General features: G+C 44.6%; 1 protein-coding gene across 1 annotated transcript in view; it reads left to right on the top strand.

Annotated features, from left to right (window-relative positions):
• The window catches only part of CARMIL1 (capping protein regulator and myosin 1 linker 1), a 300,014-nt gene that overhangs the window by 251,254 nt on the left and 32,929 nt on the right, over window positions 1-15,831 (top strand). The window contains exons 30-31 of the mRNA XM_032341268.1: window positions 13,695-13,761; window positions 13,985-14,181. Of these exons, the coding sequence (XP_032197159.1) occupies window positions 13,695-13,761; window positions 13,985-14,181 (264 nt within the window). The remainder of the gene's footprint in view (window positions 1-13,694; window positions 13,762-13,984; window positions 14,182-15,831) is intronic.

Below are 15,831 nucleotides of genomic sequence, written 5' to 3'. Positions count from 1 at the left end.
AAGGACCACCTTAGATACGGTGAAGTGTTGGATGTGGTGTGTGAGTGCTGTTCTAGAAGGTACGTTGCCCAGCCCAGCATGGGGGAGGGGTGTGGTCAAGGAAGGCTTCCTGGAGGAAGGTTCTAAGCATCACGCCTGGCACATAGTGGGCGCTCGGTAACTGTTGGGACGTTGAGAGAAGGCACTGGAAAGAGAAGTCGGTTGGCAGGAGAATGAGTAAGTAAACGTGGCCGAGAGCAGCGCACACGAAGGTTCAGAGCAAGGCGAGAACGTCGCAGATTCAGCAACTGTCGTAGCATTAGGGTGTGGGCAGGGGTGAAGGGTGGGGGGCGGCGCAGAGGCTGGAGGCCACGTCCCAGTCCAAGCTCATGCATATATTGTTTAAGGAGCAAGGAGTCCGTGCAGACGAGGCCTCCTGGAGAATGGCAGGTCTTGCCAGAAACAGACGGTGGTGGACATGTCGAGTGGGGGTGCCTGCCAGGCCCTGGCCGAGTTGTCCCGTTGGGATGGGGGGTGTGCCTGGGCTCAGCAGCTGGGTGTGAGCGGGTGGTCAGCACGTGCAGCCTCGGTGTAGACACACTCCCCTGTGGTGATCACCGCCTTCCCGACTGTGTAGCCTTTCTATGTTTGCGACATTTACCCCAGTTTACCCTGAGCTGTGCTTGTATCTTCCACTGCTCCGCTGACGTCTCAGTTCGATGTCCAGCAGACATGTCATACTTAGTGTGTCCACACCAGAGCTGCGGACGCCCCCCAGGCGCACCCGGTCCCTACCTGTGACACCAGCTTTGCCCAGTGGGCTTAGCTGCTCCCTTTCCCAGAGTGCCCTGTCCCGACACATACCGGCAGCCCAGGCCTCTGCCTGTCTGCGACCTATCAGTCCCTACCCAGCAGCCTGGGAACCTTCCCAGGTGTCAGACCGTCCAACAGCTTCCCATCGCACGCAGAACAAATGTGCTTTCCTCATGGTCCGCCTCTCTGTCTCCAGCTTTCTCTGCTCTCTCCTTTGTTCACTTCCCTCCAGCCATGGTGGCTGGCTGCTTTCTCCAGAGCTTGCCATGGCTCCCATCTCACGGGCTGTTCCACTGGAACACACTCCCCGCCCCGCCCCGGATCTTCCCAAAGCCAATTCTTCCCACCCTGCAGGTCTCAACCCAACTGCCTCTTTCTCAGGTGTTTTCCTTGACCCTTCTGGGCAAGGAAGCCCTCCAGTCCTAACACCATATTATAATCCTTCGTCTTCTCAGCACTGATCATCACAGAAAATGAACTTCCTTACTCCTGGAGGGGTGTTTTGTCCACCTCCCCACACTGGACTCTCAGCTCCTGGAGGGCAGGGACCCGGCTGTGCTGTTGACTGCATCTCCCATGGCCTAGTGCCCACTGCTCGGTACATAATAATTGCTCAGTGAATCCTGTTCAGTGACTTGGCTTTGCATTATGGTTATTGCTTGGCTCTGCTTCCCTACGAGATTCTCTTCTCCTTAAGAGCACAGGACTTAGGTCTTTCTGATTTCTGTGTAGTGGATACCATCCAGTGTCAGTAATAGATTTCTCTGCAGACTCTAGAAAATAATTCCTTGTGTGAAAAGGTTATCTTTAAAACCACGAGGTTCGAAGAATGGGATTATAGGTTCTGTCCTCCATGATCTCAACTCTCAATAAAGTTGGATAAGAGAAAAGGAGAGCCCTAGCCCCGCAACCGGCCCCGTGTGAGTTTGTCGCAGCAGCCATGTGTGGGAGCTTTTAGCCCATTTTTCAGGCAAGACTCCCAGAGGTCAGAGATATTCAAACACCTGCCCCGGAGCTCATTGCTAGTTAAGGGACAGCCAGAGCTGGGCGCTGCTCCCAAGCCCATTCCCTCTCTGCTGATCCCTGGCCTTCAGGCTGGCCTGGGTCACGGGCAGCAAAGGTTGGGTGAGAAATAGCCCATGTGCAAGGGTTTTGCACTGGGAGCTCCATGGGCTGGTCTGCATGACTGCAGGCCATTCTGTCCTTACGCGGTTTGACTCTTCCTGTCAGTGGACTGGGAGCATTCTGACTTGTGTTGGAGGTGCTGGGAACGAGCAGCAGAGAGACCTGGGACAGGGGGCTCTCTGCCTCTGCGTGCTGCCCGTTCAGAGAACATAGGTGGGCCAGTCTGGATTCATTCCAGGCGAATCGGGCCATGCTCCTTGCCCCATGTTCAGTTGGTTTCCTGGCTTTCCTTCTTGCCTGATGGAGTTGGGGGTTTAACCAAACATCTTTTGAAAGTAGAGGCTTGCCGTGGAGGGAACGAGCGGGCTGGAATAACGTGGGAATGACAGGAAGCAGGATCTAAGCTACAGGTGGATATGGGGAGAGCCTGGGTGCAGAGCTCCGCTCGGTGCTGGGGACCATCTTGAGTAGAAGCAGGCTGCATTCGATGGCCGTTGTGATTCGACGTCAATCTCTCATTGTCCCAGTTGTAGTTGAGGGATGGGATACCCATTGGGTTTGGGATGAGGTCATCTTCCTTCTTGAGCTCCATGTGGAAATTCAGAGCAAAGCTGGCCTCTCCAAATTCTTGGTTTCCCCAAACTTGCTTCTGAGGAAACTGCCAACACTGCTAGAATTTGGTATTTGATTTCCCAGCCACCAGGGCTGTGGTCAAACATCGATCACAAGCCTATTCCTTTTTTTTTTTTTTTTTTTTTTAATTTTATTCATTTGTTTGAGATAGGAGGAAAGGGAGCAGTGCAGTGAAAGGGAGAAGCAGGCTCCCCGAGCAGAGAACCCGATGCAGGACTCCATCACAGGACCCCGGGGTGGTGACCTGAGCCAAAGGTAGACAGACACTTAACCAACTGAGCCACCCAGGTGCCCCTAGCCTATTCCTTAACAAAATCAAAATACAAAGTAAATAATTTTTAGCTTTGGCCCTTGATGTGTATTCTGAAAATCCTGCTGACTTCCAGACTGAAACCCACATTTGGAACCTAGACCAGAAACAAATTATTTCCATGCTCCAGATGTAACTGCATTTCTTTGATATATTTTAGTTTAGATTGTGTAACCTTATTCACAGAGTTGCTTCTTGGAGTTATACATGTCCTGCTTTCCTTGAGAGAAGCTACTTTAGGTGGCACATTTAGTAATTAATAAAATAGAAATTGAAAGGTAAACAGTGAGTGAACAGAGTTAAGAGGAGTTAAAAAAAAAACAAACCATAAACAAGTGAACATAAACATAAACCGTGCCCCACTATGCCTGCATGGAGCTCTGTTCTGCTTGCTGTGAAGGGGTGAAGTGTTAGCCTGCAGAAGTCATGCAGCCAGCTTCACACCTAACATCTGATTATCCAGATTGAGCCATGAGACTATTTTCTTCCTCAGACAGAGGACCGCCCAACCAGAGCTCTGCTATAGGGTGGGTGCCGGCAACCAACCCAGGATTTTTCTCTGGAAGCAGCTTCACATCGACCTCCGCCCTTGAGCACGTCCTCAATTTAAATCCCCCAAAGCCATACCTAAGTCAGCACGGCCAAAGTGGTCTTTTCCTAAAAACTGCTCCAGAGCATCCTCTATCTTGGGCATCGTGAAACCACAGAAATGCTTCTAGTTGTGCCTCGACTTCCCAGGTCACTGACTCTGTTGACCTTCGGTATACAGGTGTTTGATATTGAAATCTTAAAGTCTAGAGAATGTCAATGAAGGGCATTCATGAGGGCTTGCTGTATTGCTAATATTAGGTCAGGATGACAGGTAAAGACTGTACCCATGTGCTTTCGATAGCCAGGCTTCTTGGGTTACAGTACGCCATAGAGTGGCACGTAGGAAGTGACTTAAGTAGACCGTTTATCTCACTGTTCCCTGTAGCTTGGGTTGCAGATAGTTAACTCACTTTAAAAGGCAACCAAAGCCAGTGAAAAATCACTGGTGGCAAACAGTTGCCTTGCATTTGGCACATTTCCTCATAGATGAAGCGGACTGTGTTGATGATGATGATGGAAGGTTGTGAGCAAATAACATGCAAACTAACGGATCTGCAGTCTGGAGAGAGGTGTCTTGAGATTCCATTCTCTTTCGAAAATCTCCCTGGAGAGTCCATTCCGAAGGGATGTCAGTCAAATGGAGTTGAACCGAATAGGACAAAGACCTTGGTTTCTGAGCCAGATCTACTTTTTATAGAGTTTGGGTGGTAAGCCATCATTACCCCGAGATCTGTTTGAGTTTGGAGATTTGGGATAAGGAGTTATAAGACTCCTTGGAGATCCACGAGATCCAGCGAGAACGAGATCTCCTGCTTGCTGATTGGCTGCTGCAGCTCTCCAGCCAGAATCCCATGGCATCAGGCCTGTCAGTCACCATCTGTTCTTTTCACTTAGCACCACTGGGGTTTACTGGACTCAAGTTTTTTTAAACCAGTAGAATAAATCGTTGTAGGATTTAAAGGTTTTTTTTTTTTTTAAAGATTTTATTTATTTGTCAGAGAGAGAGGGAGAGAGAGCAAGCACAGGCATACAGAATGGCAGGCAGAGGCAGAGGGAGAAGCAGGCTCCCTGCCGAGCAAGGAGCCCGACTCGGGACTCGATCCCAGGACGCTGGGATCATGACCTGAGCCAAAGGCAGCTGCTCAACCACCTGAGCCACCCAGGCGTCCCTAAAGCTTTTTTTAAGTAGGCTTCACGCCCATTGTGGCGCCCCATGCAGGACTTGAACAACTCATGACCCTGAGATCAAGAGTCGGATGCTTAACCAACTGAGCCACCCAGGCGCCCCATTTTGTTAAAGGATTTAATCTGGTTTTTGATGGTGGTGGTGGTATTAATGATTATTTTTTGTCATCTTTATAGAGCTGATATCCTACGGACAGAGTAAATGTGTTACATTAAGGGGCACCTGGGTGGGTCAGTGGGTTAAGCCTCTGCCTTCAGTTCAGGTCATGATCCCAGGGTCCTGGGATCGAGTCCCACATCTGGCTCTCTGCTCAGCAGGGAGCCTGCTTCCCCCTCCCTCTCTGCCTGCCTCTCTGCCTACTTGTGATCTCTGTCTGTCAAATAAATAAATAAAATCTTTTATAAGGAGGGGGGCTGGAGATGTTTGTCACTGTTGCTCAGAGCCTGTTAACACAGAAGGCAGGTCGCATCCCTCTCCTACGCTCAAAAATCCTGCCTGTAAAGGCCAAAATTATTTAAAAAAGAAAAAAAATGTGTTATATTAAGCATTTTAGGCTAATTTTGATTATTCCTCTTGATGTCACTGAGCCATGATGTCCATTCTGAAGGCGAGTTTTTAAATCTCCTGGCCGCCTCATTCCTGCCTTCCATTTTTATGTGGATTTTCCAAAGATCTAGTAGAGCCTTAAATACTTCTCTCAAGTGTTAATACTTGGAGTTTTCCCTCATTATTTACTCATTCTTTCTTTTGCAATTAAAAAAGTTAAATCTTACTCAACTTTTTATGATTGTCAGAATAACATTGAGCTTCATACAGCAATGAAGTACTAGTCTTTTTTATACCAGTGCTAAAAGGGGCATGTACCTGGTTCTCGTGTCTGCAAGCATGTGCTGCTTAGCCTGGCGGCACTAACCTGGGCTCTCAAGATGCCTGCTTGCAGTCGGAACTGAGCCCTTTCATTCTCTGCACAGCCCTTAAGAAAGAGCATTAAGTTATAGTTAAGCATTAAGTTATAGGTTTTAAAGAAAACACACAAGTGTAACACTTCACTTTGGCATCAGTTGCAAGATGAGTGAGAACGAACAAAAAGTGAGCCATTAACTGTTTTCCTGAAGAAAACACAACAGAGTTGGGAAGAGAAAGGTTTTTAATTTTCTTGCATCAAACAAAAAAAATTGTGCAGATCTGGAGAGTACGAAAGCAAATCAAGTTAACATACACATTGTTAGTCCTGTGATTTTCATGATAGGCTCTCGTCAGGGCTACTCCCTCAACACATTTAACACCGCGATGCCATCTAACTTTCATATGCTCTGGGACTCTGGATATGGAAGTTAATAGGGTGATGTGGAGAGCTGGAGGTAATGATGTGTTCGGTGGGAAATAGCACCTCATGAAATCTCTGCATATTGTTCCCCTTCCGTACCCAGATTTGTTGTACTTCTCCCAGAGTTGTGCCTTACATAGCCCTGCTCTCTGGAAAGTTTAAAACCTGCTCCTATCTAACCAGTCGGCACAGAAAGGATTAGGCATCTCTTTTTTTTCTTGGAGGTCTACACCAGCTCACCATTTTAAAAATGGAAATGCGTAGAAATGACTTTTCTTTAAAATTGTTAATTTGATTTATTTTATTTACTTAGAAATTGCTTTTTAAACCACACATGTGAGACTCTTACTTGGTTTGCTGTTGAGGGTATAAATCAATTAAGAATGACTGAGTCTTTGGTTCCCCTTGAGCATTGACTCAGCTGAAAATCTAGTAGAAAGTATTTAATTTTTGTAACCTAATTCATTAACCAGGAATTACCCAGATCTATTTTAAAAGTGCACAGAAAAGCAGAAGGTGAGCCTAGGATATCTTGTAATAATAAAAAGCAAGGATGGGCTCCACGTCCAATGGGACCATTTCAAAGGCTACAAAATCCAGATTGAAATGGCTTCCACCCAGTCATTCTGAGCACCGAAAAGAATAATGACAGTAATAGTTTATGATAGGATGACTCATTGCCATGAGCCCATAGCAATACTAAGAAAGTAAAAGAGAGGAGGTTACAGAGGACCTTTAAAAGGAATAATCTTTGCAGGGGATCGGCACCTAATAAATGTGGGAATGATGAGAGAAGTGGAAAGGGCTACAGTTTTGTAGTCCTGTTGTAGTCATTCAGCCAGTTAGGGATTGTCAATGGTTGTTTGAAAATGGGGTCATCCCCATGCAACAAAAGTCCACAGAGACTTACTATTATTTACTGAAGGAGTAATTATTAATTACCAAGGTACCCTTATAATGGTTGGGAGGTCGCCATCTAATGAACTTAGTGTTACCAGCAGCCCAGTAACCTGACATGGGTACCACCTGCTGTGACTGAGCTGTACCATTCCCCTTCTCAAGAGTGCCTGGTATGCAGTAGGTGCTCAGTAAGCATTTGTTGAATCTTAAGTAATACAAAACACCCCTGATAAAGTGGTACCAGGTACCACTTTAGTGTTGACCAGTACCGACATTCTCTCTCTTCTCAAAGGCATCTCTGTTAAGAGTTTGGACGCTACCTGTTTAGTTTCTATGTTCAGATGTACACGGATTCCTGAGCAATATATAGTGTTATTTTGTGTGGCTTAGAATTTACATCAGTGGCACCATACCATGTGTATTTTTTCCGAAACTTGGCGTTTTTCATTCAGTATTAAGCTTTTGAGGTTCGTTGACATTGTTACCTGTGAAACTTCTTTTGCCTTTTAACTGCTATTCTATCATTTCACTAAGTTTCATTTGAGTTATCCATTTCCCTGTTCCGTAGGCTTTTAGATTGTTCCCAGTTTTTGGCTATCTAAGTCTACTACTTACGCGTGCGTCCTCACACCCTGGTCCTTGATTTGGGAATAGGAGATGGACAGATGACAGTATTCCCAATGTTCATTATCACTACCAGTTGGTGAAGCGCCGTGAGGCCACTGAATGGCACTATAAACATTTATATTCACTTTACCTTATTTAATCCTCACAATACATTATTTTACAAACTAGAAACTAGGCTGATGTTACAAAAACTTCAGCCAAAACTTCACAACCCCATAAGTGGCAGATTTGAGATTAGAGCTCGGTTCTTGGATGCCAAAGCCTTGAACGTGAGACCTACTCTTAAGAGAGGATGATCTCTCTTCACTCACTGGTCCTTCTCTTGTCCTAATGAGAGATGTTGGAGTCAATATAGTTAACTGGGTTCTAGAAAGTGTGCCGAAGGAGTAGAGGCATGAGCTAATGATCTTTGTTACGTTGAAAAGTTGAGTTGTCTGTTGCCATGGTTTCCCTCTTCATAGGAACTTTTTTTTTTCTTGCTTGCCTATCATTTTAGGAGTTGAACCAGTTGAAAGGTCCCTCACCATCACTTAATAATGCTCTTTAGGTGGACCATTGGGACAGAGCACTTGTCTTGTTGAATTAACCTTTCACAAGAAGAAGGGAAGTCTAAAATAATCCGTGAGACTTAACCATCAACTGTAACTCACTCATGTCTATATCCATAGCTGTGTCTCCAAGGAAACTTCCGAGGGGATGTGTGTTTAAAAAGGGGAGCAGGAGTCTTTATTTCAGGCAATTCAATAATATGTGAAAATGTATTTTTACTTTTCCTCCCTCCATCTAGCAAGGCTGTTTCGATCTAATTTAATGAATCCTAAAATGAGATCTGTTTGAAGAAAATTACCTAATAAAATATGAAATGAGTCTGGAGACTGAGGCTTTTCTGGCACGTTGCTGATGGAAGCCTTTCTGATAAGCGGGTAATACGCTGATGATAATGTGATGTTGGCGATGGTTATGGGGAAGGCCTCTGGTGTGCCACCTTTTGTTTTTTGTTTTTTTTTTTTTAATTTCTTTAGAGCACACACGTGAGAGCAGGGGGAGGGGCAGAGGGAGAGGGAGAATCCCAAGCAGACTCTGCACTGAGTGTGGAACCTGCCACAGGGCTCCATCCCACGACTCTGAGATCGTGACCGGAGCCTCAGATACTCACTTGACTGAGCCACCCAGATGCCCCTGTGCCACCATTGTCCCTAAAGAGACCCAGACCACTCCCATTCTCAGATTGCAGGGCACCATGATTTCATTGTGTTGTGCTTTGAGAAAAAGTGCCACAGAAAAAAATAAGGAACTTGAAAAAGAGTCAGCCCCAGGTGGATGGCGTAGGTAGCCTTCGTCAGGGTATGTTTTCAGGAAATTTGGAAAAAACCCCCTTGGCCTCCCTCCCCCGCCAAGTATTTTGCTTTCACAAAGCCTGATGTTCTATAACTGGACTTGTGTTTTGGTTGTTTTTAAAAATTCTTACAAATTTGCAGCATTAAGAAGATGACCTAACAACTGCTGGTGATCAGTGGGGTTTAAAAGATTGTTTAATTGAGACCGAATGTCAAATATAAGGCGTAAGGGATCATCACCATTGGTAACACTGTGGGTAGGTTGCTTTCTAGAACCTGGCATCAGCTCCATTCCTGAAAAGCTTTGGTGACTGAGGGGGAGAGAGGATGCAAAACTCCTTCATCCTAAAGCACAGTGGGGAGCATCAGATGATAGAGAAGGACCCCCAGAAGGGATGTTTCTACATGCCTGGAGACACCCCGTCCCCATGTTGTTTCTGGGTCTAGCAGTTTGGCCCAAGAACCAAAACCTGCATGGAGTTTCCCAGTGTCTGTCCAGTGTTCGTTCTACCATGCGCCTTTGGAGCTGATGACGTCTACATTCCCCAAATGGAGCCCCTGCCTTCTGGGGTTTGTAGGCGGCATTCTGTGCGCATGTAACAGAAGAGGTCACGTCTCCCAAGAGTTTCTGCCGTTTTCAAGCTGTAACTGTGCAACTGTGCGGCTGCTTACCCAGAGCTAGAATGGACGCATTAAGCCAATAACTGTGGCCTCATTCTTGCCTTATTCTTTTGCTGTGAAAGCTTTCTATGGGGCTTCTCTGTTTGTTTGTGAACCGTGGTCTCTCCCTCCCTTTTTTCCTGTAATGCTGTTGCTTTATCTCTCTCCCATTCATCTTTTTTTCCTTCCTTTTTGCTGCATGGAGACTCTCTGCTGTACAAGTGTAAGTATTTCTCCGTGGCTCTGCAGTTTCTGGCTGTTCTGGTTTGTGTTCTTGTGCTCCATCTGCTTCTGCGCTGCCCGGCTGGTCTCCCCGGAGACTGAGTGTCGTCATCCGTCTGCGGATCCTGCGTGAAACCGGCAGCAGTCTCGAGACAAGGTTGCATTTGACAAGCTGGTTCAGCAGCAAAACAGGCAATGAATTGAAAAGATCCTAGCTCTGCCTGAAAGCCAGCAGAATGTTGATGAAGAGTGTATCAGCCTTCAAGAGGGGAGAAGTGGTTTTTCCCTTTGTGTTAAAAAAAAAAAAAGAAAAGAAAAGAAAAAGAAAAAAAAGATCACTCAAATATCTGGGTTCTGTTTTGGTTTTTTTCTTCCTGATTCTTGCTTCCCAGGGATGTAGAAAGTTGGCATCATGATTTGCTTCTTCTATCAGAAGAATTTTCCCAATTCATTTCCCAACTGTTTGTTGTTTTTTTAAAACCAACTGTGTTTTTGTTTGTTTGTTTTAACCTCAGGGAAAAGAAAATCAGGGATTCTTGAGCCCAAAGTGAGAGTGTTATTTATTATTCTTTGCACGAACTTGATAAAATGAACAAGGCAGCTTCTCCATTGTAATAGAAACAATTTCACTCTCGCTTAAAAAAAAAAAAGGTGTCTAGGAATTACATGTTAAAAGTGAGTTTAACAGGAAAAAAATGTTGTGTTGTTCATCAGACTCCAACATAAGTTGTTAAAGTGTTAAAATAGTCCTATCACTTGAGTGACATACAGATCATCTCAATTTCGTTATAAAAACTGAATGAAATGAGTGAGATTTCTGAGCAATGTAGACATTGTGTTGCTTTTGATTCCTAGAGAATAGGGCCCTGCCTTTCGTCTGCAGTCAGCCATGGTGAGGTTGGGATGAGAAAGAAGTCTTATGCGTGGGGTTTTCCTTCTGAAGTTACTTTGTAAAGGGTTTAACACACTGTTCCTCTTCTTTGCCAAGTTTGTGAATACTGAAAATAATTTATTACAAAATGCATTTTTCAAGTAATTTTGTCTAGGCCTAAAATAATAGTTGACCATGAATTGATGTGTGAAGCGTCCTTCAGTGTGTATACCTCTTCTTCAGGCTCTGACCCTCTATCTGAGGGGTACTTTATGATCTCTCCTGTCAGTAAATACTCATTGACAAATGTCCAGGGCAGGAAATGAAGACTAGGAAACAGTCTGAGAAAATTAGCCCTTTATTTTGATGTAAGAGCACTAACAGCTCTGAAAAGGCTGGTAAAGCTAGATTTTTTCCCCCCAGGTTGCAACTCATGTGATCAACAGGTGTGAAAAGGGTGCGAAGAGTGCATCTAAACCAGATTTCTGGAGAAACACAGAATATTTGTTCCTAAATATATTCTTGGGTAGATAATCGTAGCTCATTGTTATATTTCCTCTTGCTTTTGAGTTATATGTAGTGGAATCATAGGAGTGAGCCAGTAAAGAGTGAGCAAGTTCAGTTTTTTCCTCTAAAACTGTTAAGGAAGAAAAAATCGAAAGAAAGGAAAGAAAAATAGGAGTGAAATAAAATTTACTCCCCCCCCCCCCCCCCGTTGTTATACTTAAACCATAAGAGAGCATGAAACTGTTCGTGCACAAAAAGAAATGTCTAAAATCGAATTGCATTCTTACACCAGTTGCAGAAACTAGTCTCATTTAAGTCTTGCTTGTTTCAGCTAAAGTCCATTGTCCCTGCCCAAATGTCAAAAACTTCAAAACTAACAGATATGTCCCAATCAGTGGAAGAGTTTCATGTGAAATGCCCTCTGGAGATATTTACACTTGTACAGAGCGTATGAAATGAAGGATAGCTTTGAAGCATTAGAAAGTCAAACCAAGAATGAACTAGTTCCCCTTTGTTTGAAGTTCGCCATCAAATATCCTGATGAGTTCCTACAGTCCTCAGTGTGTCTGTGAAATCAGGTTGAGCTGAGTGTCCTAGTCACAGATGGACATTAGTTTGTAAATATCTTTCTTATATATATTTTCATATTATTTATAAATGTTAAGCAGTCCATGTATTCTTTTATATATAATTAAATATACACATTCTGCTTCACATATTTAAAATTGTCATATATTTGAAATGTCATAATGGTCACACATTTGGTCTCTTTTATAAAGGTTATGTAGGGAAACTTGAGCTAGATTATTTTTGCCCATGAACACTCTTTCTATAAAATCTAATCAAGAGTCACAGGAAAAAATGTTGGAAGACATCTTCATTCCATGCATTTTAAAACCTCTTTCTTATTTATTTGTGGCTGTCTAAATGAATTGGCTGGAAATTATATCCCCAGCTGCTGCTTGCTCCTTTTACCCATCATGGTTGTGCACAAAGGGGATGGAATACTAAAGACATTTTCGTTAAATGTAGTGTATATTTTGGGAGTTTGTGTCCCCTGAAAATCAATTATTTTTAGAAGTTTCACCTATGGAGAGACCAGTCAGTCCACTATCTTGTTCGGTGGATGGCAGGGCCGTTTTGGGAGGGAAAACAACCTGGAAGCTGGGTCCCTTTCCAGTTGCATTGTGTTGACGCCATTTTTACTGAACCCGCAAGACCTGTTACTTTACAGATAGGTAGTCCTTAGATCGTCTGCCTTTAACAAAACCTTGAATGAAAGAACCAAATCAGGTTTTCACTGTATATCTCCAGACGACCAGCCTGAATTTAAATACGATTGCTCATCTTTTCTCTCCCTTTTCTCTCAATAGTAAATAATGGCAAAGATTTGACTGTTGTTAAATCTGGAATAAAATTGTAAGAACTGTAAAGTAGTTTGCTTTAAAAATCAGTGTGAACCAATTCATTGCTTGAACCGAAGAGAGTTTTTCATGTGTGTGGATGTTTTCTGAGAAAGCCTTACATGACCCCCTATTTAACGAAAGACTACCAAGTAAGCTGTCTCGTCTCTTAGTTTAGACAAATACTAGTTTCCAGTATCAGACCAATTAAAACATCCTGCAGATCCATTCATCTGTATATCGATTACAAAGTGTGCAGTTTTGAGGGATCCTCACGATGGCTCTATCCCCGGTGCTGCTCCTAATGCCAGCTCCAGTACGAGCCCTTGTCATCTCTGTGACACAACTTCTTCCTTCAAATTCGTTTCTCTGGATGATAACTGAGGCCACCTCCCGCTCGCACAGTTGGGGTCCTGCTGCGGGAGAAGCTAAGACCCCCCCTTAGATTTGGCTTTGCGTCATCAAGATTGGCACTGGTGCTTAAGATGTTTGGTGATTTGGGGTTTGATCTCATTTTTAAAAGGCTAACAGGATCAAAGACTCTTCCTGAAAAGTGACAGCAGATACCGACTCCTAAGTCCTAGCAGTTTTTTCCTAGTTAGCCTTTTCCCATAATGTAAACCTCAAAATCTTGGTGGCAGACGTATGAAAGGAAACAGTTACAAGTGCTGATACCCTTAAAGGGATAAGAGTTAGGGGTCGCCGTACATCCCTCATGTGCAGGTGTTAACGGACAGTGAATAGTTGGCAGTTTCCCTTGTTAGCACCTGGTGTTTACAATCTTTTAATCTGGTTTTTCATATCCATTTTAATATCCTCATGTGCAACTTGGAATTATGTTCTGTATCATTCATTGATCCTTTCCACCATATAAATGGAATGTACCTGATGAATGTAAATCTTCTGAGACATAGAATGCTACTGATAGAATGTAACTGAAGGTAGCTGGAGGCAAGAAGCAAGCAGGGGGCTGTCTGGGTTGAGAGCACTGTAAACACTGAGAAATGTGTGGGCTCAGTCTTTCCAGGCAGGCTGTCAGATGTGAGGAACCATCTTTGAAAGAAGGGAAACAAATACTGAGTGTAACATGTGATCCCAGATGTTTCTGCAGCCGCCCCTTCGCCCACCCCCCCAGGAGGTTTCTGATGTTTGAAAGGCAAGTTTTCTGTGAGTACCTAAATGCTTTCTTTATTTCATTGCTAGATGACTCCTAAATCCAAAAGGAAGAGTATCCATAGCCGGATGCTGCGACCCGTTTCCAGAGCCTTCGGTGAGTCATTAATGAATGCCTGCCACTTCCCCGGGACTGTGACAGACCCGCAGCAGGGACCTCTGACCACCTCAGGGATGCCTCCCAGGGAAGCTCTATATGAACAGATAGGGACCAGGAGCGCACTTGCTGTTCTGTGATACACTTAGAGTCCCTTTGAGGAATTCTGTATTGCGTCGTCCTTCCGCAGTAAGCGTCAGCCCAGGGCTCTGCTTTATCTCAGAGATGGAGTTTGACCTCGATAAGGCGCTGGAGGAGGTGCCCATTCACATCGAAGACCCGCCTTTCCCGTCCTTCCGACCAGAGAAGCGGAGCTCCGGGCTGATCTCTGAGCTGCCTTCCGAGGAGGGGAAGAAGCTGGAGCACTTTACCAAGTTAAGGCCAAAACGGAATAAGAAGCAGCAGCCCACCCAGGCAGCGGTAGGTGGCCGGGAGGGGCCCCTTCTCCCCCTCACCCTTTCCCTTCCAGGGGGAAGGCTGGAGATTGGCCCAGGCACCTGGCCCCACGTGGACGTGAGGCCTCCAACTGTGTTATTTTCTGCCTGGGCCCCATTGTCAGAGCCCGTGGTTGCCACTTGTTGATTTCTGTTGTGTCTGCTCCACTCTGGATTCAAGTGTTCACCTGCCTCCTGGACTTCAGTGTCCCAGAGCCCCTCGGGATCCACACATTCAGAACTGGGAGCCTCTCTCTCTTCAAACCTGTCTTGCTCTCATAGCCCCTGTACCCCACGGAGCATCACAGTTGACCCTGAACACCAGGTCCCTGCTGCCGACCCTGATCTGCTGTCCGCCTTCCTCCTTGTCATTCCTGACATTGCTGCTTCTCAGCCTGGGTGTCAATCCTCCAGAGCTGTAGCCATTTTCTCATCACTTGCTCTCTGCACTCCACACGCTTCCTGGGCTGATAACCACTTCTTTGAGATCTCCACTTGTCTCAGTATTCCAGGAAGCCGTCCCTGTATCTATCTCTGTCCTCCCATAGGTCTGTGTTTACATGACTTCAGGGGAGGTCATTTTCACAGACTGGTTGTGCGTAGTGCACCTCCTGAACAACCCTCCATGGAGGCCTCGGCTCCTCCAGTGCCTACTGCTCATAGCTATTCTAACTGTTTTTATAGCTCTCGCCATAGTGTTCTCTAGGCACTCTCTGTCTGTGAGCTCCGTGTAGGAAAGAATGTGGTTTATTATCGTTGGATTTATGGATTTTTGTAGTTTCTAGTTTCACATTCAGGTTCTTAATGCATTTTGAGTTCACTTGTATGTATGGTATATAAGAAAGGGGTCCGGTTTCATTCTTTTGTGTGTAGCTGTCCAGTTTTCCCAGCACCATTTGTCAAGAAGAAATTGTCGGGGCGCCTGGGTGGCTCAGTGGGTTAAAGCCTCTGCCTTCGGCCCAGGTCATGATCTCAGGGTTCTGGGATCGAGTCCCGCATCGGGCTCGCTGCTCGGCGGGGAGCCTGCTTCCTCCTCTTTCTCTCTGCTTGCCTCTCTGTCTACTTGTGATCTCTCTCTGTCAAATAAAAAAAATCTTAAAAAAAAAAAAAGAAGAAATTGTCTTTTTCACATTGCTTATTTATGCGTCCTTTGTTAAAGATGAATTGGCCATATAATCACAGGTTTATTTCTGAGCTATCTATTCTGTTTCAGTGATCTACAAGTCTGTTTTTGTGCAATACCATACTGTTCTGATCACTACAGTTTTGTGGTATAGCTTGAAATCTGGGTATGTGATATCTCCAGTTTTGTTGTTCTTTTTGAAGATGCTTTGGCTATCTACGCTCTTTTCTGATTCCATTCAAATTTTAGGATTATTTAATCTCATTCTGTGAATAATGCTATTTTGATAGGAACTGCATTAAGTCTGAAGATTGCTGTTGGATATAGTATGGGCATTTTAACAATATTTGTTTTTTCAATCCATGAGCACAGAATATCTTTCCATATTTTTCCATTTTTTTGTGTCATCTTCAGTTTCTTTCATCAACGTGTTAAAGTTTTCAGAGTACAGGTCTTTCACCTCATTGGCTAAGTTTATTCCTAGGTATTTTATTCTTTTTGTTGCAATTCTAA

The sequence above is a fragment of the Mustela erminea genome, chromosome 4, assembly GCF_009829155.1.
Source record: "Mustela erminea isolate mMusErm1 chromosome 4, mMusErm1.Pri, whole genome shotgun sequence".
NCBI classification, from domain to species: Eukaryota; Metazoa; Chordata; class Mammalia; order Carnivora; family Mustelidae; genus Mustela; species Mustela erminea.
This window is presented reverse-complemented; position numbering and strand designations above follow the sequence as displayed.